This window comes from Amphibalanus amphitrite, unplaced genomic scaffold (assembly GCF_019059575.1).
Source record: "Amphibalanus amphitrite isolate SeventyFive unplaced genomic scaffold, NRLGWU_Aamphi_draft 000266F_arrow, whole genome shotgun sequence".
Lineage (NCBI taxonomy): Eukaryota > Metazoa > Arthropoda > Thecostraca > Balanomorpha > Balanidae > Amphibalanus > Amphibalanus amphitrite.
The window spans coordinates 438,525-465,668 of NW_024881761.1; the positions used below are offsets into that span (position 1 = coordinate 438,525).

At 46.3% G+C, this 27,144-nt stretch overlaps 1 protein-coding gene across 1 annotated transcript; it reads left to right on the top strand.

Moving 5' to 3' along the window:
* Positions 1–27,144, top strand: LOC122386896. Its single transcript, XM_043376609.1, has 2 exons — positions 1–63; positions 23,278–27,144. Exons 1-2 carry the CDS (start codon positions 10–12, stop codon positions 26,131–26,133), a joined length of 2,910 nt encoding a protein of 969 aa, XP_043232544.1. The 5' UTR covers positions 1–9; the 3' UTR covers positions 26,134–27,144.

Genomic DNA, 27,144 nt, shown 5'->3' on the forward strand with positions numbered 1-27,144 from the left:
AGTTGCAGGATGTCGTTCAGCGGAGAGACCGCCGCTGGGCCGGAGGCGGCCGGCGAGAAACAGGTGAGCTGATAGTAACAACTTTTTTTAAGGAAATATATCACTTACCCTAAATTAGTTATTTTCCTACGGTTTTATAATTTATTATGCTTAGCCTGCGCCCCACTGGGGCATTTCTATAACGCGGCTCGGGGGGGGGGCTATTCATATCCCCTCCTGACTTCAAAACTACTGGGACGATTGTCAAATATCAAATGGCGTCCGATAACCCGTGCCCCGTTGGGGCTGCCGAGCAACGCGCCCCGTTGGGGGGGAGGTTGCCCCCCAAGTTCTCGAGAGCCAAGCAACGTAGCGACAAGCGGCAAACGGCGTTGGACAGCCCTTGGTGTGAGCTATCTAAGGCATGCATTTTTTAATCGAGGTCACGGGTCAGGTCAAACTGAGGACAAATATCAAATATTATTATTTTTACTATGGCGCCTGCTGAGACAAAACAATGCTTTATAAACTTTTTGTTTTGTTTTGTCTCTGGACAGTCCTTAGATAGCCACAGCAAGGTACTGAAGTGCCCATGGGATGGTGCTAAGTAAAGATCAGGTCAAGGTCAGGTTGCAAAAGATCAACTTTTAAACATGAAGAAACGTGGTCATGCGGCACAAGTTTTTAGGTCATCTTTCAAAAAGGTATTAGCTTGTAATGGTCTAAAAGTTATGTAAGACATTAAAGCGAAAAAGAATGAATGACATTGGTCAAGGTCAGATCACAAAAGTTCCAACTTTAAAAAATAAAGAAAGATAGTCATGCGGCATATTTCTTGAGGTCATTTTTCCATACGGAATTCACTTGTTAGAGCATTGAATGTATATCCCGACAAGTACAGGTCACAAAACATAGCTCAGGTCAAGGTCAGGTTATCAAAGTCAACTTTCGTACAGTATTGAATATAGTCGTTACGGAGCGAGCGAAGCGAGCGTAGTCTTTCCTTAGATTAACGGAAATTTCTGAGTATGAGCGGCCGGCCGGCCGGCCGGCCGTGCGGACGCTTTTGCGAGGCTTATATCGTATGTGTAATCGCTTAATAGGTAGGACGCGAAAAGCAACAGAGAAATGATAGGTAGGTGAAACAAAACATGGATTGGGAATAAGCAGAACCCTAATTGCAAACAATTCATTGAAACAAATCAAAAAACTATCTGAGACCAAGATAAATTCGCAAAGTCTTTGGTCGTCTAAAGACGTCTGATTTAAACGTCGGAAAGGAACAAGTTCTTTGCGGTACTTAGGCAAGTAAATACCAAGTACTTTGGCAGGTTTTCAGTACATTAGCAAGTTTTCAGTACATTACCAAGTAGCAGGTGATACAGCAAGCTGGCAGGTACTTTGGCAAGTTCAACAAGTTTTTCGTGAATATCTAAGCTTCTAGACGTCCGATTAACACGGGACGAGCACCAATCGATCCCAAATTTTCTCCCTCATACTTTGATTGCCAAAGCGACGCGGAGCGAGCGCAAGATATCTTGTTTAATTATCCATTTGAGTAGGATTGCGGGTTTTTTGAAGCGCTGAGTTTTTGCAGCGAGCTTTTTCTCTTAGGGCTTGCGAGATATCTGCGTACACACATATCTCTTAAGCATTGCGCGCCACACAGGAATGCGGCTGATTCACGTGCTTTTGTGAGCGAGGTGCTTTCCTCCGGGAGAAATTCGCCGGCCACCGGCCGGCCGACGGCTGGAAAATTCCACCGGCCGGCCCGGCGGCGGTGTGCAATGTGGGCAGGTGCTGCCACCTGTGCAGTCGTCCGGCCAGAGCCGCCGTGCGCGGTAGTTCCGCGTGCGGCCGCCAGAGGCATATCGCCCCGCGCGTCGCTTCAAACCTGACGAATCTACAAAAAGTTAAATAACTTTAATAAGAGGGACGGTAAAGCCACAATTCCAACGCTGAATGTTGGGCAAAAGTAAAGGGATCCAACACAGCCATCTGTATTTACTGTATTTACCCTTTTCAGTCAGCGATAAGCCCCAGCAATCGCACCGCTGCAAAACTCGCAAGCTGTTCACCGTGCAGGGTATTGCATTATAACCACCCACCGGCTCTTTCACCGTAAGTGTAATCGCTTAATAGGTAGGACGCAAAAAGCAAGTGAGAAATGATAGGTAGGTGAAACAACAGTCGAATTGGAATTAAACATAACTCTAATTGCAAACAATTCATTGAAAACAAAGTAAAACGAACTGAGACCAAGGATATTTGGAAAGTCTTTGGTCGTCCTTTGCGGTATTTAGGCAAGTAAATACCAAGTATTTTAGAACAAGTTCTTTGCGGTATTTAGGCAAGTAAATACCTTTGGCAGGTTTTCAGTACATTAGCAAGTTTTCAGTACATTACCAAGTAGCAGGTGATACAGCAAGCTGGCAGGTATTTTGGCAAGTTCAACAAGTTTTTCGCGAATATCTAAGCTTCTAGACGTCCGATCAACACGGGACAAACACCAATCGGTCCCAAATTTTCTCCTTAATCATTTTATGGCCAACGCGACGCGTAGCGAGCCAAGATATCTTGTTTAATATACCATTTGAGTAGGATTGTGGGTTTTTTGAAACGCTCAGTTTTTGCAGCGAGCTTTTTCTCTTAGGGCTTGCGAGATAGCTGCGTACACACATATCTCTTAAGCATTAGACGATGACCAGGAATGCGGCTGATTCACGTGCTTTTGTGAGCGAGGTGCATCCCTCCGGGAGAAATTCGCCGTCCCCATATGCTTAACACAGAGCCGAGCGGCGGCTGACAGGTGGCCGGCTCTCGGGAGATCGGCAGCCGACACTCGAAAAATCGACAAGCCGCCACTGAATGCGCGTGCGAAGATGAGCGGGCTACTGCCGTTCCGGAGATCGCGGCAGCCGGCGGCCGGCCTGGCCGCCGTAAATGAACAGTCGGGGAGGTGCTGCCACCTGCGCAGTCGACCGGCACGCACGCTTGATAGGTGCTGCCAGCTGGCGGCAGCATCTCATGCCACCTAGCGGCCGGCCCCCAGCGGCCAGGCGACAGAAACGGCGGAGCGGCAGAAAGTCGCCGTGACGTCACTGGTGGCCAACAGTTCATATGACGTCACTGGCGACTGACAGCATTTCGTTGATACTTATATCTCAGATTCTAGATGTCAGATCGACACCGGACAAGCACCGATCGATCACAAACTTGGGCGGTGGACCTGGGGGGGGGGGGGGGGAGGGAGGGGACAGCAGCCTAGAATAGAGTGGCAAGTTTTCCTACCTGACGAACACGGAACTATCCCGAGGTAGAAAACTATCCCGAAGTACCAGGCAAGTACCAAGTAACTTTGCAAGTCCTAAGCAAGTACAAAGTATCTTTGCAAGTACCAAGCAAGTACCAAGTACTTTTACAAGTGCCAAGCAAGTACCAAGTACTTTTGCAAATACCAAGCAAGTACCAAGTACTTTGGCAAATACCGAGTACTTATGCAAATACCAAGCAAGTACCAAGTACTTTGGCAAGTACCGAGTACTTTGGCAAGTTTCAAGCAAGTACCAAGTACTTTTGCAAGTTCAGCATGTTTTTCGCGAATATCGAAGCTTCTAGACGTCCGATCGTCACCGGAAAAACACCAATCGATCCCAAATTTTCTCCCTCATACTTTGATTACCAAAGCGACGCGGAGCGAGCGCAAGATATCTTGTATAGTATACTATTTGACTAGGATTGCGGGTTTTTTGAAACGCTCAGTTTTTGCAGCGAGCTTTTCCTGTTAGGGCTTGCGAGATAGCTGCGTACACACATATCTCTTAAGCATTAGACGATGACCAGGAATGCGGCTGATTCACGTGCTTTTGTGAGCGAGGTGCTTCCCTCCGGGAGAAATTCGCCGTCCCCATATGCTTAAAGGGACCCTCCCACCTTCAAAAAAGTTAATGAATTGGCATGAAAGTGATGTCGCTCGGTTCAGAAAGAGCAAAAACGAATATCTACCAAATTTCATCGAAAAATATTCACCGGTTTTCAAGATATTAGACTTTTACTTTTGTTTACTTTTTGGGATCTCCGCTGTTCCTAGCGACTTTATTTGAAAGTGCGGCATTTGTTGCGCGCAAAGCAGCATATACCACCGCGTGCTACAAAACGTTTTAGTCAAACATTTAACGGACGTTCGAAAGCCTGATGACGTCATCAGATTCCCGTAATGGTTAAGAGATAGGGACCACGCTGGTCCCACCCTGCAAGTAAAGGGAAGAAATTTCTTGAACACCATAAAGCTGCGGGGGTTGCGACCAGGATAAATGGTGGTTTCTGAGCCTGGCCGCAAACTTGGCTATCTCAACTCAAAACTAATGTTAAGGTGGGAGGGTCCCTTTAACACAGAGCCGAGCGGCGGCAGACAGGTGGCCGGCTCTCGGGAGATCGGCAGCCGACACTCGAAAAATCGACAAGCCGCCGCTGAATGCGCGTGCGATTATCAGGGAGGCACCGCCATTCAGCGGATTTCTATTGTCGGCCGATATTGTCGGCTGAGATGGGCGGCGGGCGGCGGGGCGGGGTTTCCCCGTCCAGCGGCCGGCAGTGCTGAGCCGAGTCGTTCCCACGGTCTGGCGGCCAGCTGGGTGGGGGCGGGGTGGGGAGTGGGGCGGCCGATTGCCAGCCGCTTCTCCACGGGCAGGTGCTGCCACCTGCGCAGTAGTTCCACTGGCGGCCGCCAGGCCCGTGTGCGGGCCGTGCGCGGTAGTTCCGCCAGCGGCCGCCAGATGGATACCGCCGCGCGCGTCGTGTCTAACCTGACGAAGCTACAAAAAGTTAGATAACTTTAATAAGAGGGACGGTAAAGCCACAATTCAAACGCTGAATGTTGGGCAAAAGCAAAGGGATCCAACACAGCCATCTGTATTTACTGTATTCACCCTTTTCAGTCAGCGATAAGCCTCAGCAATCGCACCGCTGCAGAACTCGCAAGCTGTTCACCGTGCAGGGTATTGCATTATAACCACCCACCAGCTCTCTTAACGTATGTGTAATCGCTTAATAGGTAGGACGCGAAAAGCAAGTGAGAAATGCTAGGTAGGTGAAACAAAATACGAATGGAAATTAAACATAACTCAAATTGCGAACAATTCATTAAACACAAGTCGAAACGATCCGAAATCAAGGCAAATTCGCAAAGTCTTTTGTCGTCTAAAGACGTCTGATTTAAACGTCGGAAAGGAACAAGTTCTTTGCGGTATTTAGGCAAGTAAATACAAAGTACTTTGGTTTTCAGTATATTAGCAAGTTTTCAGTACATTACCAAGTAGCAGGTGATGCAGCAAGCTGGCAGGTACTTTGGCAAGTTCAACAAGTTTTTCGTGAATATCTAAGTTTCTAGACGTCCGATTAACACGGGACGAACACCAATCGATCCCAAATTTTCTCCCTCATACTTTGATTGCCAAAGCGACGCGGAGCGAGCCAAGATATCTTGTATAATATACTATTTGAGTAGGATTCCGGGTTTTTTTAAACGCTCAGTTTTTGCAGCGAGCTTTTTCTCTTAGGGCCTGCGAGATACCCGCGGAAACACATATCTCTTCAGCATTAGACGATGACCAGGAATGCGGCTGAATCACGTGCGATTGTGAGTGAGGTACCCCCAGTTGGAAGATTCGGCTGTAGAATACGTAGTTATAAATACGTAGTTTGACGTAGATCTCGGAAAAGTGAGATACGGCCAGAAATGAGTGTGGGTCCCTCCGTTCTGAAGATTCTGATCGACGCCGATTGAAATAATTCGCCGTGCATATCTCGGGCGCCGATTGAAATAAGTCGCCGTGCATATCTCGGCTTATTGACGACCGATTGACACGGGACAAGCACCGATCGATACCAAATGACTGTGGGGGTGGGGTGGGGGGCGGGGAATGGAGTAGAGTGATAAGTTTTCCTGCCCGACGAACCCGGAATTATCCCGACGGGGGGGGAGTAGAGTCGGGTGGGAAACTGGCGGGGGGGGGTTAGAGTAGCAAGTTTTCCTACACGACGAACCCGGAATTATCCCGAAGGGAGAGTAGAGTGGCAAGTTTCCTACTGCAAGTACCAGGCAAGTACCAAGTACTTTCGCAAGTACCAAGCAAGTACCAAGTACTTTTACAAGTACCAAGCAAGTACCAAGTACTTATCCAAATACCAAGCAAGTACCAAGTACTTTGGCAAATAACGAGTACTTATGCAAATACCAAGCAAGTACCAAGTACTTTGGCAAGTACTGAGTACTTTGGCAAGTACCAAGCAAGTACCAAGTACTTTTGAAAGTTCAGCAAGTTTTTCGCCAAAATCGAAGCTTCTAGACGTCCGATCGTCACCGGAAAAAGACCAATCGATCCCAAATTTTCCCCCGAATCTTTTTATGGCTAAAGCGACGCGGAGCGAGCCAAGATATCTTGTTAAATATACTATTTGAGTAGGATTGCGGGTTTTTTGAAGCGGTCAGTTTTTGCAGCGAGCTTTTTCTCTTAGGGCTTGCGAGATACCCGCGGAAACACATATCTCTTAAGCATTAGACGATGACCAGGAATGCGGCTGATTCACGTGCTTTTGTGAGCGAGGTACCCCCAGTTGGAAGATTCGGCTGTAGAATATGTAGTTTTAAATACGTAGTTTGACGTACATCTCGGAAAAGTGAGATACCCCATATGCTTGACCCAGAGCCGAGCGGCGGCTGACAGGTGGCCGGCTCTCGGGAGATCGGCAGCCGACACTCGAAAAATCGACAAGCCGCCGCTGAATGCGCGTGCGGCAGTGCTGAGCCGAGTCGTTCCCACGGTCTGGCGGCCAGCTGGGTGGGGGCGGGGTGGGGAGTGGGGCGGCCGATTGCCAGCCGCTTCTCCACGGGCAGGTGCTGCCACCTGCGCAGTAGTTCCACTGGCGGCCGCCAGGCCCGTGTGCGGGCCGTGCGCGGTAGTTCCGCCAGCGGCCGCCAGATGGATACCGCCGCGCGCGTCGTGTCTAACCTGACGAAGCTACAAAAAGTTAGATAACTTTAATAAGAGGGACGGTAAAGCCACAATTCCAACGCTGAATGTTGAGCAAAAGCAAAGGGATCCAACACAGCCATCTGTATTTACTGTATTTACCCTTTTCAGTCAGCGATAAGCCCCAGCAATCGCACCGCTGCAAAACTCGCAAGCTGTTCACCGTGCAGGGTATTGCATTATAACCACCCACCGGCTCCACTAACCTAAGTGTAATCGCTTAATAGGTAGGACGCAAAAAGCAGGTGAGAAATAATAGGTAGGTTAAACATAATACGAATTGGAATTAAACATAACTCAAGTTACAAACAATTCATTGAAAACAAATTAAAACGAATTGAGACCAAGATAATTTGGAAAGTACTTGTTCGTCTTTTGCGGTATTTAGGCAAGTAAATACCAAGTATTTTAGAACAAGTTCTTTGCGGTATTTAGGCAAGTAAATACCTTTGGCAGGTTTTCAGTACATTAGCAAGTTTTCAGTACATTACCAAGTAGCAGGTGATACAGCAAGCTGGCAGGTATTTTGGCAAGTTCAACAAGTTTTTCGCGAATATCTAAGCTTCTAGACGTCCGATCAACACGGGACAAACACCAATCGGTCCCAAATTTTCTCCTTAATCATTTTTTGGCCAACGCGACGCGTAGCGAGCCAAGATATCTTGTACATATGTTTCTATTAGAGGTCACTGGTCATACCAGGTCAGGTCACAGTTCAGGTCACCAAGGTCACCACATGAACCCAACTTTACTAATGTTGTGCGATGCATGTTTTATGGCGAACTTTTCATTTCCAACTCAATGGTGTTGGTTATAAGACCATCAGGTACGGTTAAGGTCACTTTCTGGTGGAGGTCAGGTAAAGGTCAGGTCAAAAAAGGTCAAATTTCAATGGTGGTCTTTGTTTTGCGCTACGAGGTCTAGAATTGCTAAAAATTGAGTTTGAAAATTTGACGTCATCAATTGTAATGTTTTTTTGCTATAACTTGGCCATAAAGACGTATCGATCTCAAATTTGGTATGTAGATAGAAGGCGGTTGGGACTATCACATATCTCCCGTTTTTTTCGAATTTCAAAAAACTTTTTTCGGCTATTATATTTTTTCGGCTATTTATTTTTTCGACTAGATTTTTCGGCTATTATATTCAAAAAATATATTTTTTATTTTTGGGGGTCAAAATCCAAAAAATTCCAAAAATCCGAGATGGCAGTTTTGTAGCACTCTAAATTCCACACCGTTTATGTTCGGAACATTTTTCTGTATCTCTAAAGCTGTAGGCCTGACAGCTCTTCTCGCGAAACCTTTTTTGAGTCGAAAATGGCAGAAATGACGTCACTCTGACGTCATTAGCGTCCAACCTATCATAGCCTTCGGAAACTTTTTGGTTACAATGTGCAATAGCTATTCACAGGAGGGTATTGAAAGTTTGGTGACGATCGGCGCAGCGGTTCTCGAGATATATCGAAAAAAACTAGGGGGGGGGGCAAAAAATGCCCCCCCACCGCCTGGAAGGTTAAAATTAAACTCATAAGCTTCATATACAAACAACTTGCAAACAAACATTAAAATGCTTCGGTTATTGACGCATTATCACTTGAACGCTTGAATTTTTTCGCTATGAACCAGCGAGAATTTATCTTTGTATTTCAGAGGGATGGAAAGATAACTAATTCTTATCTTTGCATCTCAGATGAGTGCGAGATAGAAATATCCCTGCGCTGTAGACCCAATGGCAAATAAACCTCTACTAGAAAGATACACATTTTATATAGTTTTTGAAAAAAGGAATTCATTACAACTGGTCTCAAGTCTGTATTTCACAGTCTTCAGGGTTAAGTGCATAAGTTAGTCGAGGTTAGTTAATAAATGGTCATATTTTCGTTCAACCACGGACATTAAAAAATCAATTTACCTATCAATAAAATGAAAAATAACAATTTTCTAGATTTTGTTTTACCAAAATTATGAAATTCCGGGATGGCAAGTTTGTAGACCTATCATTTCTCTACAAGACCAAATAACAACAATAGTGCTTAGAAACTCGTAGAAGACGTCGTAATGCCAAAAGCGAGGACTGAATGAGTCCGGCACTATTGACACATCAGGCGGTCAAATTCTTTTCAGGGCTAAAAGATGGGAACCAAAAATTATCACTGCCTGGAATTGTGTGTGCTTGTGTACTATATAGTGATCTAACACATATATTTCATTTTCTTTTTTAACAAAGAAAAAATTATTTTTACGTTAGTTTTTCAGTTTTTTTTTAACGTTTTGAAAACCTGAGATAGCAGTTTTGTAGAAGACTCTTTTTTCTACAAGATCACATACAATTTGTAAATTGCATGTTAACTCTAGCTTTGGTGAGCGTTTGAAGAGTGCATGATTTTTGCTTATTTTGCTCGAACATATGACCTCGATTTGACCTAAGTAACTCATGACCTAAGGTGACCTAAGATTTGAATTTTTGTGTGGAGAAAAAATTGATGCCCGGGAAGGTACCAAGCTGCCGTTTTCTTGCTATTCAGGAAAAAACACAGGGGGGGGGGGGTATTGCCCCCCAACGGGGCGAGGGATAACCTTGGAAAACTGTCGAGCAAAACCTACCATTTTTGACCTTGAGGTCGCCTATGACGTCACAGATCAGGTCAAAGTAAAACATTATCAACGTTTTGGCTTGTTCACAATTTGGGTCGGGAGAAAATTTGACTAGTTTAGCGGCAACTGAATGACAGAGTTATTCGTTAATAGCGTCGGTGCTATTGCACGTAGCGGGTAAATGGGTATTGATGCGATGCAGCTCGTCACGGGGAGTCAAATGGTGGTCTTTGTTTTGCGCTACGAGGTCTAGAATTGCTAAAAATTGAGTTTAAAAATTAGACGTCATCAATTTTAAACAGTTTTTTTTTCGCTATAACTTGGCCAAAAAAAGAGGTATCGATCTCAAATTTGGTATGTAGATAGAACGCGGTAGGGACTATCACATATATTCCGTTTTTTTCGAAATTCAAAAAACTTTTTGGATTTTTCGGCTATTATATTCGAAAAATCTAATTTTTTTTATTTTTTGGGGTCAAAATAAAATAAAATTTCGAGATATTAGTTTTGTAGCCTTTCTAATTCTACACCTCTTATGTCTGAAACATTTTTCTGTATCTCTAAAGCTGTAGGCCTGACAGCTCTTCCCGCGAAACCTTTTTTTGGGTCGAAAATGGCAAAAATGACGTCACTCTGACGTCATTAGCGGCCAAGCTATCATAGCCTTTGCAAAAATTTTTGGTCACAATGTGCAATAGCTATTCACAGGAGGGTACTGAAAGTTGGGTGACGATCGGTGCAGCAGTTCTGGAGATATATCGAAAAAAACTAAAGGGGGGGGGGGGCAAAAAATCCACTCCCCCACCGCCTGGAAGGCTAAGAATTGAATTTTCGTGTGAAGATAAAAATTGATACCCGGGAAGGTACCGAAAATTTGGCGCATCGCCGCCCAAGGCGCCGTTTTCTTGCTATTCAGGAAAAAACACAGGGGGCATATTGCCCCCTCAACGGGGCGATGGATAACCTTGGAAAACTATCGAGCAAAACCTAGCATTTTTGACCTAGCATTTTTGATTTTTTGGTCACCGATGACGTCACAGATCAGGTCAAAGTAAAACACTATCAACGTTTTGACTTGTTCACAGTTTGGGCTCGAAATATCGAGGTTTTAGTGACGCCATGATTCTGAGTTTCTGTCCAAAACTGGCATATGTTAACCCGCGACAGGGTGGGCCTCTCAGCCAACTTCGCCATGGTGAGGGTGGGGCCTTTTTGGCCACACCAGATTATCTCAAAAAGTAAGCAAGCTACATAGAAAGACGCGGTATAAAGCAATAGATAGCTCACTACAAGATCTTTCAGAATCATTTAGACCATTTTTATCAGGTCATCGTTGAGGTCGCTGTAGGTCAACAAAGGTTAAACAAATACGACCTTTTGTTCCCGATTTTGACAGCTTTTTTTAGGAATCGGCGCATAAGTCGGGAACCAATATAGAGCGCTGCAAAAAAGTGCATTCATTAGCTCTTTCACAGGCCTTTCTGACCAATGTTTTAGATTTGACCTAAGGTCAACTGTTTAGCATCCAGAGGGAAAAACTATCAAAATTTGACGTTTTTGCGGAAAGGGTTTTTGTATAATAACTTTTGACCCAAAGCTTGTGTGACGCTGATTTTACCACCATCGCGTTTGTTTCATCGATACGCGTCGAATGAACTATACGTTGACCTGACAAGGTCAACTAGAAAATTTGACCTCAGATCAAGGGAATACGTCATGTTGCATGTCATTCGATTTATATTGACTACGTTTCCATGGCACGTCTAAATCGATTCAGCGAAATTTCACGTGCGTTTTCTCGAAAACTATTTACCTTATGCAAAAGATGAGCGTATATATGGTTTTAGCTAGCACCTAATCCTATATTTACATTTTAACCCTCGCCCGTTGATGCAACCCCCTCCCCCCACTAAGGTTTTTCGCAAATAACGTAAAAGCCAAATTTGGCATACCCTCTGGGGCAACATTTTCGCACCTTTCCTGAAAATTTGAAGTCCCAGTCTTTTCAGGTCAGGTCACCAGGTCACAAACACCGGTACAAGGTCAGGGGAAAATTGGACTAGCTTAGCGGCAACTAAATTCCAGAGTTCACTAAAATTGGTAACAAAGCATATCATTCGATGCGCACTGACGTCCTGAGTTCACTGGTGCTTTTATTTTTGCTCTATCTTTACTAGGTAAAAAGTTATAAGCGAAAAACTTTTAACATGTTGTAGCAAATTTGTTGAGCTCATACCCCCCAAAACCCCCCTAAATATTGACTTAGAGTCACCAAACTTTCACCGGGGCGAGATATCCTATGGACCCACTTACCCTGTAAATTTTGTGTTTCTAAGTGCCATAGGAGCCAATCGCGAGGGGGGTCCTACCAACCCCCCCCCGCTCGCCGTCCGTGTTATGGAAAAGGCCCTCGCCTGGCGAGGGTTAAAATTATGCCTAAATGCTATGATGGAGCAAAGCCATTTTTCTAAATAGGCTTAGCTTGGGCCATGGAAACGTAGCCATTGTTGAGCTAAACACATCCGTTTTTTTCAGCGGTCTAGCTTGTTTCTATCTAACCTTATTGTCAAAAAACTTTTATAGACGTTTAACCTGGCAGGCGGTGGGCCTCCCGGCCACCTTCCACGCGGTGGGGGGCATTTTTTTTTTGCCCCCCCCCCCGTATCTCCGAAACTACTGGGCGGATCCGCAAAATTCAAACGGCGTTCGAAAGCCCTGTCAAATTTGTTGAAGAAAATCCAATTTCATTGACCTTGGGGTCACCGATGACGTCACAGGTCAGGTCAAAAACAAAATGGCCGTTCACGGGTCTTCCAGGGAATGCGCTATAGCATCGAGTAAAACGCATTTTATTGAAAATCAGCGATAGAGCGTCAGTTGCCTAGCACATATATTGCTATTAACCCTCGCCCGAATTGGTGTTTTTCCAGCCACGAACGATTAACCCTCGCCGGCCGAGGGGGGGGGGGCGGGTGCCGCCCCCCCCATAGGGTTTTTTTCGCGATAGCTCCGAACACGCTGGCGATAGAGAGCTGAAACTTGGCATACCTGACCTTTGATCCAAGCCGGATCTTTTGACACCAACCGCATTTTTGGGTCAGGTCAGGTCACTGACCTATGACGTCATAAGTGAACCTCTGCACGGTCTTCAGATGTCGCAACTTCGCAACGCCCTCACTGCCAGAGGAGATGTCACAGGGAAATGAAACTTGCAGGATCTAGTATCCATTATGAGTCCCACAACTTGTATATCTCGGATTTTTCCTAAAGGTCATATGAGGTCAGGTCATTTTCGTGACCTCACCATTATAAGTCAATGGGGAAAAATGAAAACTGCTATTCTGGCGCCGGGAACGATCTCCAACTATCTCAAGCACACAGAATCGTGATTTGATGCACTCCTTGCAAGGTTAGATGCGTCACTTTTGCAATGTTGACCTTTCGTGACGTCATTTATGACGTCATCAAGGTCATATTAGTTTTTCGTCAATAACTCTTGATCAAATTGAGCTAGCGAGTCGGGAAAGCCACCACTGGACTCAGAAAGGCCTGCCGAATCGAATGATATGCGACATGACCTCTTTCGACCAACTTCGTGACCTGGGGGTGCTGACCTGACCTTGACCTGAGGTCAACACCCCAAGTTGACCTGACCCGGACAAAAAGTATATCATTCGACGCGCCTGAGCGAGGCGAACACGATGCTGCCAAAATCGGCGCTCTGCGGCCGTTTTTTGCGAAGTTATTCACCAAAAACTGAACCGTACCTTGGGGCACTTGACCTGACCTCAGAGGTCACCGGTTGACCCAGGACCTTAAAATCGGGTACCAATCTCTGCGTCTCGTAACGGCGCACACGCTCGTTTTTTCCGCGACGCGCTAGCTCCACCAGGGGCGAAACGGCGAGGGGGGGTCGTACCCGCCCCCCCCCCCCTCGGCCGGCGCGTATGTAGAAAACCAATAGGTCCGGCGAGGGTTAAGGGAGGGGGAGGGGTGTCCGTTGGACCCCTTCTTGCCGTTTCGACCCTGATCGAGCTAGAGCTTCGCGGAAAAAACGAGTTATTCACGAAAAACCATGGGGGGGGGGGTCCGTTCGACCCCCCTATACGGGCGAGGGTTAAAGGTCACTGATAATACCAGGTCAGGTAACAGGTCAAGTCACCAAGGGTCACCACATAAACCCAATTTTACTAGGGCTGTGCGATGCATGTTTTATGGCCAATTTTTCATTTCCAACTCAATGGTGTTGGTTATAAGACCATCAGGAACGGTTTAGGTCACTTTCTGGTGGAGGTCAGGTCAATGTCAGGTCAAATAAGGTCATTTTTCATAGTTGATATTTTTGCATAAAATGGGTATTGATTCGATGCAGCTCGTCACGGCGAGTCTAACACTGGTCTTTGTTTTATGCTACGTGGTCTAGAATTGCTAAAATTTGAGTTTCAAAATTTGACGTCACTAATTCTGAACAGTTTTTTTTCGCTAAAACTTGGCCAAAAAAGACGTCTCGATCTATAACTTGGTATGTAAATATAAGTTCGTAGGGGCTATCACATGTATTCCTTTTTTTCGAAAATCGAAAAACTTTATGGAGTTTTTGGCTATTAAATTCAAAAAAATGTTTTTTTTTATTTTGGGGGTCAAAATTAAAAAAATCAAACTTTCGAGATAGCAGTTTAGTAGCCCTTGTAATTCTACACCTTTTATGTCTTAAACGCTTTTCTGTATCTTCAAACCTATGGGCCTGACAGCTCTTCCCACAAAACCTTTTTTGGGTCGAAAATGGCTGAAATGACGTCACTCTGACGTCATTAGCGGCCAACCTATCATAGCCTTTGGAAAAAAATTGATCACAATGTGCAAAATCTACTTCCAGAAGGGTACAGATAGTTTGGTGACGATCGGCGCAGCGGTTCTGGAGATATATCGAAAAAAAACTAAAGGGGGGGGGGGGCAAAAATGCTCGAACCCCACCGCCTTGAAGGGTAATGACCTGAGATGATCTCAGGGTCATAAAAGGGGTCACAGGTGCAATTTTACGGTTCGGTGTGTCATGCTTACCTGTGTCACGAAGTTTGAGGGTGATTTCGGTCAAAAAAGACCATTCAAATTTTCTCCAACTGACTTATAATGTAGAGGTCGCAAAATTGACCTGACCTTAGGTCACCGGTACAAAAATTCCGAGTAATACCAATTGCTCATACTGATTTCCTCATGCAAAAGCCTGAGGTTCAAACTCCTGGGATATGAACTGTAAGAATGACATTATGACAGAATCACACAGTTTTTAGAGGTATGGTTACTTAACCCTAGCCCGTATAGGGGGGGGGGGGGGGTGGTCGAACGGACCCTGCTCGGTTTTTCGCGAATAACTCGCGTAATAAGCGGCCGATCGCGACGAAACTTTCAGTACCCTCGCGTTAATCAATTTTACACCTACCCTAAAATTTTCATGACCCTGACTTTAACCCGCCCCCTGGTGGGGTCTGTTTATAACGCAACCTGGTTGGGGGGGCTATTTTTTGCCACCCCTTGTATCTCCAAAACTACTGAACGGATCCGCAAAATTCAAACGGCGTTCGAAAGGCCTGTCAAATTTGTCGAAGGAAACCAAATTTCATTGAACTCGGGGTCACCGATGACGTCACAGGTAAGTCAAAGATGAAATGTTTCACCGTTCACGGGTCTTCTAGGGAGTGCGTTATAACACCGAAGAAAACGTATTTTGTCGAGAATCAGCGATAGGGCGTCAGTTGCCTAGTACATATGCTGCTATAAGAGGTCACTGACAATACCACGTAAGGTCACAGGTCAGGTCACCAAGGGTCACAGGTCAGGTCACATGAACCTAACTTTAGGTACTAAGGTTGTGCGATGCATGTTTTATGGCCAATTTTTTATTTATTTCCAACTCAATGGTGTTGGTTATAAGACTATCAGATACGGCTTAGGTCACTTTCTGGTGAAGGTCAGGTCAAGGTCCGTTCGACCCCCCTGTCCCGTAGCTCAGTTGGTAGAGCATTGGACTCCCGGTAGTGAGAGCCCGGGTTCGAGACGCTCCGGCGCTCGATATTTGAGACTCCTGACGGGGATGGTCTGCGGTTGGTGGGAGCAGCCGCAGCCAGTTGAAGTCAGTTGAGTGGGACAGGCCGTGTCCGGCTTTGAAGGGCACGTTAAACTTTGGCATCTAAATTCTCCCGTTACCCGGAATTGCGCGATCGGACGGTAGGGGTCGGGGTCTACGCAACAAGCTCTGCTTAGCGTGGGCTCCGGCTCTGTCAATCCGTCCATTCATACATTCGAGCTAAATTTATAAAAAAGGTCAGGTCAAAAAAGGTCAACTTTTTAAGTTGATAGTTTTGTATAAAATGGGTATTGATTCGATGTAGCTCGTCACGGGGAGTCTAATGGAGGTCTTTGTTTTACGCTACGGGGTGTAGAATTGCTAAAAATTGAGTTTGGAGATTTGACGTCATCAATTTTGAACAGTTTTTTTCGCTATAACGTCGCCAAAAAAGAAGTATCAATCTCCAATTTGGAATGTAGATAGAAGGCGGTGAGTACTATCACATATGTTCCGTTTTTTGCGAAATTCAAAAAACTTTTTGGATTTTTCGGCTATTATACTCAAAAAATCTATTTTTTGATTTTTGGGGGTCAAAATTCAACAATGTCAAAAATCTGAGATTGCAGTTTTGTAGCCCTGTCAATTCTACAGCTTTTATGTTTTATGGTTTTTCTGTATTTGCAAAGCTATAGGCCTGACAGCTCTTCCCGCGAAACCCTTTTTGTGTCGAAAACGGCAGAACATGACGTCACTCTGACGTCATTTCCGGCCAACCTATCATAGCCTTTGGAAAGAAAATTTGGTCACAATGTGTAAAATTGATGTCCAGGAGGGTACTGAAAGTTTGGTGACGATCGGCGCAGCGGTTCTGGAGATATATCGAAAAGTCTGGAGGGGGGGGCAAAAATAGCCCCCCACCAGGGCGCGGGTTAATGACTTTTGACTTGTGACCAAATTTTTGAGACCATGTTTGGCCGGAATCGCGATTTGGCGTATATCGGCTCGATTTAGCCGCGCGTTTGCAGTCTTTTCGTGGTTTTAAGCGTTCAAACATGGGATATGATGTTGCTCCCATGCATTAACCCGCGCCCCGCTGGGGGGTGCTTGAACACCCCCCTTGTGGTTTTTCGCGAATATCTCAAAAACGGCGGCGCGGAGCGCCGCCGTTTTTGGTACACCTTATCATACATCAATTCTACACATGTTGTGAAAATTTCAGACCAAGGTCTTTCAGGGTCAGGTCACCAGGTCACTTGAAGTGACCTCACCTCATAAAAAGTTTCAATGTCTGTCATAGCTACACCGAGTGACCGATCGCTTTGAAACTTTCAGCGATTGCTAAGAGCAATAGCATGTACAAAATGTATATCTCAGAATTTTGATATCGATGACCTAAGGTCAGGTCAATTTTGCGACCTCCCCATTATAAGTCATTGGGAGAAAATTGAAATGCTCCTCTTTTGGACGAAAGACATTATAAACACTCCCAAACACCGAATTACAAGTGTTTTAGACACACTGAACATGAAAATGGTATCCGTGACCCTTGTTTATGCCCTGAGGTCATCTTAGGTCACGAATGGTAGGGGAGAGTGGGGTAAGAAGCCCAGGGTGGGAAAGACGCCCCACCCCCTCTAGCGGCGAAACAAAGAATCGGACCTGGAAATTAACCCGCGCCCTGCTGGGGGGGGGGGGGGGTGTTTGAACACCCCCCCTTGTGGTTTTTCGCGAATATCTCAAAAACGGTGGCGCGGAGCGCCGCCGTTTTTGGTACACCTTATTATACATCAATTCTACACAAGTTGTGAAAATTTCAGACCAAGGTCATTCAAGGTCAGGTCACCAGGTCACTTGAAGTGACCTCACCTCATAAAAAGTTTCAATGTCTGTCATAGCTACACCGAGTGACCGATCGCTTTGAAACTTTCAGCGATTGCTAAGAGCAATAGCATGTACCAAATGTATATCTCAGAATTTTGATATCGATGACCTAAGGTCAGGTCAATTTTGCGACCTCCCCATTATAAGTCAATGGGAGAAAATTGAAATGCGCCTCTTTTCGACGAAAGACATTATAAACACTCCCAAACACTGAATTACAAGTGGTTTAGGCACACTGAACATGGAAATGGTGTCCGTGACCCCTGTTTATGCCCTGAGGTCATCTTAGGTCACGAATGGTATCTAACAGTTTTTCGAAAATAACTTTTTATAGAGGCATGCTAGAGCGATGAAAACGCCTTAGATGTGTTCAGCTCGACGATACGGATCGACTGATATGCAACATGACCCTTTCCGGTCAGGTCATGACCTTGACCTGAGGTCAAATTTTTAAGTTGACCTTTCAAGGTCAAGTTATAGTTCATTCGATGCGTCTTGACGAGAGGAACACGATGCCGGTAAAAGTAAGCTCGTACAAGGCTTGGGTCAAAAGGTATTGCAGAAAAACTGTTTCCGAAAAAATCGGCTATTTTTGCAGTTTTTGCCCCCTGCAGGCAAAACAGTTGACGTTAGGTCAAATCTGAGAGAATTACTCAGAAAGGGCGTTAATAGGGCTATCGAATGTGCTTTTCCGCGGCGCTGTAGCTCTATTGGTTCCCGAGTTATGCGTTGGCTTCTTGGAAATTGTCGACATTCGACCCGGAAATCGGCGAAATTTTGCCTTCAATGACCTCTGGTGACCTGACCTTTGACCTGACCAAAAAATTGACCGAAGTGATTTCGTCATTATTTTTGACGCTCTTTCGAACGCCGCCTTCCGCGTATCGCTACGTGGCCCAGGAGCCGAGTTAGAAGGGGGGGGGGTGTTCAAACACCCCCCCCCCCCCAGCAGGGCGTGGAAATCCAGGACCCCCAGCTGGGCGCGGGTTAACCCGCGCCCTGCTGGGGGGGGTGTTTGAACACCCCCGCTTGCGGTTTTTCGCGAATATCTCAAAAACGGCGGCGCGGAGCGCCGCCGTTTTTGGTACACCTTATCATGCATCAATTCTACACATGTTGTGAAAATTTCAGACCAAGGTCATTCAAGGTCAGGTCACCAGGTCACTTGAAGTGACCTCACCTCATAAAAAGTTTCAATGTCTGTCATAGCTACACCGAGTGACCGATCGCTTTGAAACTTTCAGCGATAGCTAAGAGCAATAGCATGTACAAAATGTTTATCTCAGAATTTTGATATCGATGACCTAAGGTCAGGTCAATTTTGCGACCTCCCCATTATAAGTCAATGGGAGAAAATTGAAATGCGTCTCTTTTGGACGAAAGACATTATAAACACTCCCAAACACTGAATTACAAGTGGTTTAGACACACTGAACATGAAAATGGTGTCCGTGACCCCTGTTTATGCCCTGAGGTCATCTTAGGTCACGAATGGTATCTAACAGTTTTTCGCAAATAACTTTTGATAGAGGCATGCTAGAGCGATGAAAACACCTTAGATGTGTTCAGCTCGACGATGCGGATCGACTGATATGCAACATGACCCTTTCCGGTCAGGTCATGACCTTGACCTGAGGTCAAATTTTCAAGTTGACCTTTCAAGGTCAAGTTATAGTTCATTCGATGCGTCTTGACGAGAGGAACACGATGCCGGTAAAAGTAAGCTCGTACAATGCTTGGGTCAAAAGTTATTGCAGAAAAACTGTTTCCGAAAAAATCGGCTATTTTTGCAGATTTTGCCCCCTGCAGGCAAAACCGTTGACGTTAGGTCAGATCTGAGAAGATTACTCAGAAAGGGCGTTAATAGGGCTATCGAATGCGCTTTTCCGCGGCGCTGTAGCTCTATTGGTTCCCGAGTTATGCGTTGGCTTCTTGGAAATTTTTGACATTCGACATGGAAATCGGCGAAATTTTGCCTTCAATGACCTCTGGTGACCTGACCTTTGACCTGACCAAAAAATTGACCGAAGTGATTTCCTCATTATTTTTGACGCTCTTTCGAACGCCGCCTTCCGCGTATCGCTACGTGGCCCAGGAGCCGAGTTAGAAGGGGGGGTGTTCAAACACCCCCCCCCCAGCAGGGCGTGGAAATCCAGGACCCCCAGCCGGGCGCGGGTTAATGTTCTTAGCGTAAAGCGAAAGCCTGCCTTGTTAACTGCACAAAAAATTGCGAAGCTCAGTTGGGCAACGGCTGGCTGATGATTGCATGTTTTTTATTTGCTGCTTTCAAAACATATTTTGGTGTCAGAACATTATAAATATCAAAGAAGGTAAATAATTTTTGCGTCCCTTGCTATAGTCGTGATACATTAGCATGCGTGTACTGTGTCCCAAACAGTTTGTTTCAGGGTGTAGTTTTATGGCTAACAAATTGTACTGATTTAATGTTAATTCGGTACCTTGGTGTAAGATGCCCCCTGTCCTGATGGGGAAAGACGCCCCCCTAAATCCGTAGGCTGTCCTTCAAACAGCCCGTCAAATTATTTATTACATACTTGTGATGTAGACAAAAGCCGATCTGGGACTATTGAGAGTCCAGTACGGTCGGGTGCTCCCCATGCCGGTCTCTCGGCCCACATAGCGACTTTTTGGGCGGCATCTGACTCTGAGAGCCCTCACGACGGCCTCTGTGGGCCCCATTATTGGCTCCAGGGTCCCCCACGACATCCTTTGAGGGCTCCCACGTTGGCCCCACGGGCCGCGCTGGCATCGGAGGTCCCCACGATGGGCTCGAGGGCCCTCAAGCATCATGAAGACCTATAAAAGCCCCACAGTGGTCTCCGAACGCCATCACGGAGGCTTGTTTGGCCGCGCTGGACTATGATGGCCCTAACGATGACCTCTGAAGCCCCTTACGTCTACTTTTGAGGGCCCTTATGATGACGTTTGGTGTCTACTGCAGGCTCGAAGGGACTACTGATTCGTTCAGGCGATTCACGTGCCCATTTATGTCACTTATAGTGCCGGGGGCATCTTTCCCAACGTCAGGGGGCGTCTTTCCCACCCTGTGGGGTAAGATGCCCCCTTTCACTTCTTCAGGAAAATGCTTAATAGCAAAAAAAGTTATAATATTTCAGGCACGAAAGTGTGATATTTTTGGAGAAAATGATGTCGGCTTCCGTTACAACTCCCAGTTTTTGCTTTCCAATCGTCATTTTCGAATAATATATGACATAGCAAAACCCTGGGCATCTTTCCCCACTCTCCCCTATCTAACAGTTTTTCGCAAATAACTTTTGATAGAGACATGCTAGAGCGATGAAAACGCCTTAGATGTGTTCAGCTCGACGATACGGATCGACTGATATGCAACATGACCCTTTCCGGTCAGGTCATGACCTTGACCTGAGGTCAAATTTTCAAGTTGACTTTTCAAGGTCAAGTTATAGTTCATTCGATGCGTCTTGACGAGAGGAACACGATGCCGGTAAAAGTAAGCTCGTACAAGGCTTGGGTCAAAAGTTATTGCAGAAAAACTGTTTCCGAAAAAAATCGGCTATTTTTGCAGTTTTTGCCCCCTGCAGGCAAAACCGTTGACGTTAGGTCAAATCTGAGAGAATTAATCAGAAAGGGCGTTAATAGGGCTATCGAATGCGCTTTTCCGCGGCGCTGTAGCTCTATTGGTTCCCGAGTTATGCGTTGGCTTCTTGGAAATTTTCGACATTCGACCTGGAAATCGGCGAAATTTTGCCTTCAATGACCTGTGGTGGCCTGACCTTTGACCTGACCAAAAAATTGACCGAAGTGATTTCGTCATTATTTTTGACGCTCTTTCGAACGCCGCCTTCCGCGTATCGCTACGTGGCCCAGGAGCCGAGTTACAAGGGGGGTGTTCAAACACCCCCCAGCAGGGCGTGGAAATCCAGGACCCCCAGCCGGGCGCGGGTTAAAGTGGGTGTCAAGGTCACCGGAAGGTCAGGTCAGGTCATTGACCTTTGATGACCTTGGTTCACTTTTTCGAGTTTTACATGTTTCTAGGCCAGTTTTTTTTTAGCTGAATTCGAATTTGGCAACCATATGAACATTTACGAAGTAGTTTTGGTGCCTTCGTAACATGTTACGAAGCTGTCAGAGGCGGTTGCCTCCTACTACGAATACCCTTACTGGTTGACCTGACCTGACTAGACCCGACCTGGCCTAAATGCATGAAGACATCACCTGTGATCAAAACTTACATGATATTCGTGATTAGCACCCCTAAAAACCCCATAGCAGCCACGCTTTACGGCTTTCTAACAGGTCCCGATTTTCCCGACTTTTGGGTCATTGACCTGACCTGGAAGGTCAACCGATGACCTAGGACCTTAAAATTGGGTATCATCGGCTTCCTCTCGTGACGGGCAACACGCTCGTTTTTTCCGCGAAGCTCTAGCTCGATCAGGGGCGAAACGGCAAGGGGGGGGGGGTCCAACGGACCCCCTCCCCCTTATACGTTCGCGGCTGGAAAAACACCAATACGGGCGAGGGTTAACTTGACCTGGTGACCTGAATGAACGTGACCTGGGGTCAAAATTTTGACACACGATGCGAAATTGATGTATGATAAGCTATATCAAGATTGCGAGCTGCGGTTTTCTTTACACGCGCAAAAAATACCTTATATTTGCGAAATACCTTAGGGGGGCGGTTGCATCACCCCCTGTGCTGTCGACGGTTAAAGACATTAAAGGTGTAGAATTAAGAGGGCTATGAACTGCTATCTCGGATTTATAAAATTTCTAGATTTTTACTCCCAAAAATCAAAAAAAAAAATTTTTTTGGGAAATTATAGCCGGAAAATTCTATTTTTTATTAAAAAACGTAAAATATATATATATATATATATATATATATATATATATATGATGGTCCATACCACCTACTATCAACATACCAAATTTGAGATTGATACCTCTTTTTTGGCCAAGTTATAGCGAAAACACTGTTCAAAATTGATGACGGTAAATTTTCAAACTCGAATTTTAGCAATTCTAGACCACGTAGTGCAAAACAATGACCACCATTAGAATCCCCGTGACGAGCTGCATCGAATCGACACCCATTTCATGCAAAATATCAACTTTAAAATTTGACTTACTTTGACCTAACCTTGAACTGACCTTCACCAGAACATGACCTAAACTGGCCCCAAAGGTTGCCTGACCCACATAATCGCATTGGTCATGTAAAATGGACCATAAAACATGCATTACACGACACTTTCATATTGTGACCCTCAGTGACCTCAACTCTGTGACCTGACCTGGTATCAGTGGCCTCAGTTAGTAAAAGATGTGTTTGACGGACAATTCTTCATTGATGATTTTCAATGGTATTCCTTTTTACTCGAATTTAGAACACATTTCTTGAAATGCCTGTAAACGGTAAAATTGGACTTTCGACTTGACCTGTGGGCTGTGACGTCATCGGTTAGGCCGAGTCAATGAAATTAGGTCACAAGGTAGTTCCCTGTTGGGGCTATCCACGCCATTTGAATTTTGAAAATCGGTCGGTAATTTTCTGAGATCTTAGGGGGCCTAAACGCCCCCCCCCCTACGGGTGGTAGGGTCTGGTGATAGCCCTACGGGGCGCTGGTTAACGGTGTTGGTGGCACCGCTAATATCCGTATAACTAAAAACTCAAGACTTGCAAACCGTAACGTTTCCGTATTTTCCCATTTCAGAATATTGCAAGACAGTTCCTGTACGTGGACGACACCGGACCGGAGAGAAAGCTGCAACTGAAGGAGGAAGTCCTCCAGGCCTTCCTAGAAAGTGATGACGTCTCCGACAAGCCTGTGGCGGTGATTTCGGTGGCCGGAGCATTCCGAACGGGCAAGTCGTTCCTGTTGAACGAGATGTCCAGATATCTGACAGCCGAGAACAAAGGGCAATGGCGTGACGTGAAAAAGGGGAGCTTCACATGGAAAAATGGAGCAAAGTCTCATACCAATGGCATGTTCATATCGCCTCCAATCAAAATCACTTTGGATTCCGGAGAAGAGGCTGTCCTCTTCCTTCTAGACACGCAGGGGCTGTTCGATGAGGATTCGAACATGTCTGACGCGACCAAAATATTCGCTCTGAGCACCCTCCTCAGCTCAATGCAGGTGTTCAACCTTCAGGGCAACTTGAAGAGCGATGACCTGGATCACCTACAGCTCTTCGCCGAGATCGGTCGCATGGCCAGAGATCGCTCTAACAGAACGGCCTTCCAGAACCTGCTCTTCCTGATTCGCGATTGGGATCACCCAGATACACATCCGTTCGGGAAACAGGGAGGCGATGCTTTGGTCCAAACACGTATGGGAAGTGGCAAGAAGGACCCCAATCAGAGACGACAGCACATTGAAACATGCTTTGCAAAAATCGGTGGGTTTCTCATGCCCTACCCGGGAAGTACAGTCGCCCGGGGTTCGACCTTTTCTGACGACGAAATGGGTAAAGAGTTTTCGGATGCGCTGGACAAGCTGCTGACCTTACTGCTCTCTCCAGACAAGATCCCATTGAAGATGAACGGCAACCGCCCAGTGACGTGCGGAGAGCTGGCAACTCTCATCAGGATGTACTCGGAGCTTTTCCAAAGCGACAAGCTCCCGGAACCAAAGAGCATTCTCCAGATCGTCGCCGAGGCGTGCAACACCGCAGCCGTCGATGCTGAGCTCAGCAAGTACGTGACGAAAATGAACAAACTACTGGCCGAAGACGCTCCGCCGCTAACAGAAAAAATTTTCGAGCAAAAGCACAGCGAGGAAAAGTTGGCAGCAGTCGAAGGTCTGAAAAACAGGGACACCGTTCCAGATTCCACAAAGTCTGAAGTTCATTATTGCTCACTGCTCGCTTACAAGATAGAAGAATGGCTAGAAACGGCGCGAAACAAGTTCACAGCAAGGTGCGCAAACGACAGAGAAAAGGCAAGGAAGGCGAATGAAAATGTGGTGAAAGAGTGCATGGAGACATTCGACGCATCGATGCGTAACTTGGAGAGTGACATGCCTGTTGGGGAAGAGAAGATCAGAGAAGCCTACTACGAAGCAGGAAAGGTCGCGGTAGATCGCTTCACACGGGACATGATATCTCTGGGATCGTACGTACCAACAGACTGCAAACACAATCTGGAAACGAGTTTGAAGGAAAGGCTCGACCAAATGTTGGCAAGAGACGAGGACTTGTCGAACACAAAGGAAGTGGAAAGACAGTTCCTTAGGTACAAAGCTCAAATGGAAGATCTTCTAGCTGACGGTGCCCCGAGTCTGGACAATGGCATGGTTGAAGGCCATCACGGCAAGGAACTACGCTTGGCTCTGTCAGCCTTGCAACCACTGATTAGCATGAAACATTCAACTAACTCCGAAGACCACTACTCTGGACGCCTTGAGAGCAAGATACTTAACTGGTTCCAAGAATCACAAGAACTGTTCCACGAAAAGTGCACAGCAGACAAAATGAGAGCGGATGAGGTGAACTGTGCACTTGCGACAGAGTGCTTGGCGTCATTCAAACACGCACTTACTGCTATAGAAAGAGACCAGGCTGCCAACAAAACGAAGATGCAGGAAGCAATGGAGGTAGCTGAGCGGAACGCCATGCAGTGTTTCGAACGTGAAGTGGTTACCTTTGGGTCGTACGATGCTGATGAAGGTCGTCAGAAGCTGCACGAGAACATTCGGACATGTAGCCAGGATCTTCTGACAAGACAGGAAGAGATGTCGAACTCGGCGTTAGTGAGGGACCTTTTAGAGGAGTACAGCATGGAAATGCTGGAGCTCCTAGCTGATGACGGCTCACTTATTTGTGGTGACCTTGTCATCAGCACTCACTCACAGGCGAAAACACATGCGATTGATGTACTCGAAAGCAAGCTCAGCTTGCAGCATTCCACCAAGCCAGCAAGTGAGTACTGGCGTCTGCTGTATAACCAAATAGATGAATGGTTCAGCAAATCCCAAAAAGAGTTCGAAGACAAATGTGAAAAGCAAAACGTGAATATGGCTGTCAAAAGCCTTGAGGATTTTTTCGAGAATTTCCAGAAGAAACTGCCAACGGTGGACTCTTGGATGTATCTCAGAAGTCGCGATTCAGAAAAGCAGATTGTGCTGAGAGACTATACTGAGCATGCTGCGTCTTTCGGATCCTACAGTGCAGAGGGCCTGACAAATCGACTCGACCAGGTACTGGACCAAGTAGCGGGTCCGATGATCGACATAGAGAAGGCGCGTCGGAATGCTATGGCAATATGGCGTGGTGTGAACTTTGTTACAGGAGTCGTCTTCACAGCAATGGTCCTGTCTGGACCTGTTGGTTGGACAGCTGCCGGAACTTACGGAGTCGGAGGGGCAGTTGTAGCTGCAGGTGAAGGGTTAGTAACATTGGGTGTTGGTGTCTTTGCAGCCAATTTGACAAAGGAAATCATAGCTAAGAGTGGCACACCGCAGGAGGCCAGGAGGAAGTTATTTTTTATCTTAATGGAAAGGAGAGAGGGTTACGAAAAGTTTGACGGAGAAAACATCAAAACGATCCTCAAGTTCACCTTTGAATAACTATTCTATTTGTCCCAACCATCAAATCTAGTCTGCGCCGTAGCTGATTTTACTCTGGCTAGCTCCGGCATTTGCTCCGGCCAAAGTACGGGCAAAGTCTGGGACTCTACTGGAGCTGACACACGATCCCAGAGCTCGCCCGAACCACAGCCGGAATTAAGCCGTATCAGCCGTGCCGTACCTCAACCGTACTTCAGCCACAGTAAGCCAGAGCAGCTACGAGGCAGCCGGTCCTGGCCGTAGGAAGCCGGACTTGAGCCGTGGCAGGGAGCCGGACTTGGGCTAGGCTTGACGGTCCGAAACCATACCAACTCGGGAGCGCTACGGCAAAGGCTGTCGAACCGGAATGGAGCCATATGGACCCAAACCCCGGCCCTGACGGCGTTCCGTTTACACCGGCCCAAATCTGGCATGTCGGCGTTGCTGGGAAAAACGGACTTGAGCCAAACCAAATTGCTGGCTAGGAAAGGTTCCAAACTGGCAGCCAAATGATCGGCAGCTGCAAACCCCGCAGTCGGATTTCCGACGGCTTTCTAAAAGCCAAGCCATATGTTATCTGTAGTTGCTTGTAGTTGCCTGAATTGATTATTTCCTTTGACCATGTGTGACGCTGATATCGTGTGCGTAGCGCGCTCCTGATAGGCAGTTGTGTCCTGGTGTCTGTCGACGACCATCTAGATAAAATTGGTATTGTTTGAATTATCATCCGCACCGCTTTCCCGGGTTACCGTCCGGAGACACCTGTATCGTGGAGTGCAGTGTAGTGCGTCACAGGGTGCAGTGGGTTGCTTCTGGTGAGCCATCAGCTGCCGTTCACAATAACAGGTTAGAAATACTGAGGTTACGCTGGGGACTTACGCGATTGGTACGTAAATGTGACGCTTCGTGATTCTATGGCATTGATGGCAATCCAATGCGTATCATGTGATTTTGTGGAATACACGCAGCAGAAAATGTACGGAAAATGTTCCCGGCATGATGGTGCAGAAAATATACAACGATGGCTAATCA

Bases quoted from the DNA above. Each gene is read 5' to 3' on its own strand.
- LOC122386896 (XM_043376609.1), top strand. From the start codon at position 10: ATGTCGTTCAGCGGAGAGACCGCCGCTGGGCCGGAGGCGGCCGGCGAG. The intron at 64-23,277 runs GTGAGCTGATAG...TTCCCATTTCAG, and splicing joins AGGCGGCCGGCGAGAAACAG to AATATTGCAAGACAGTTCCT.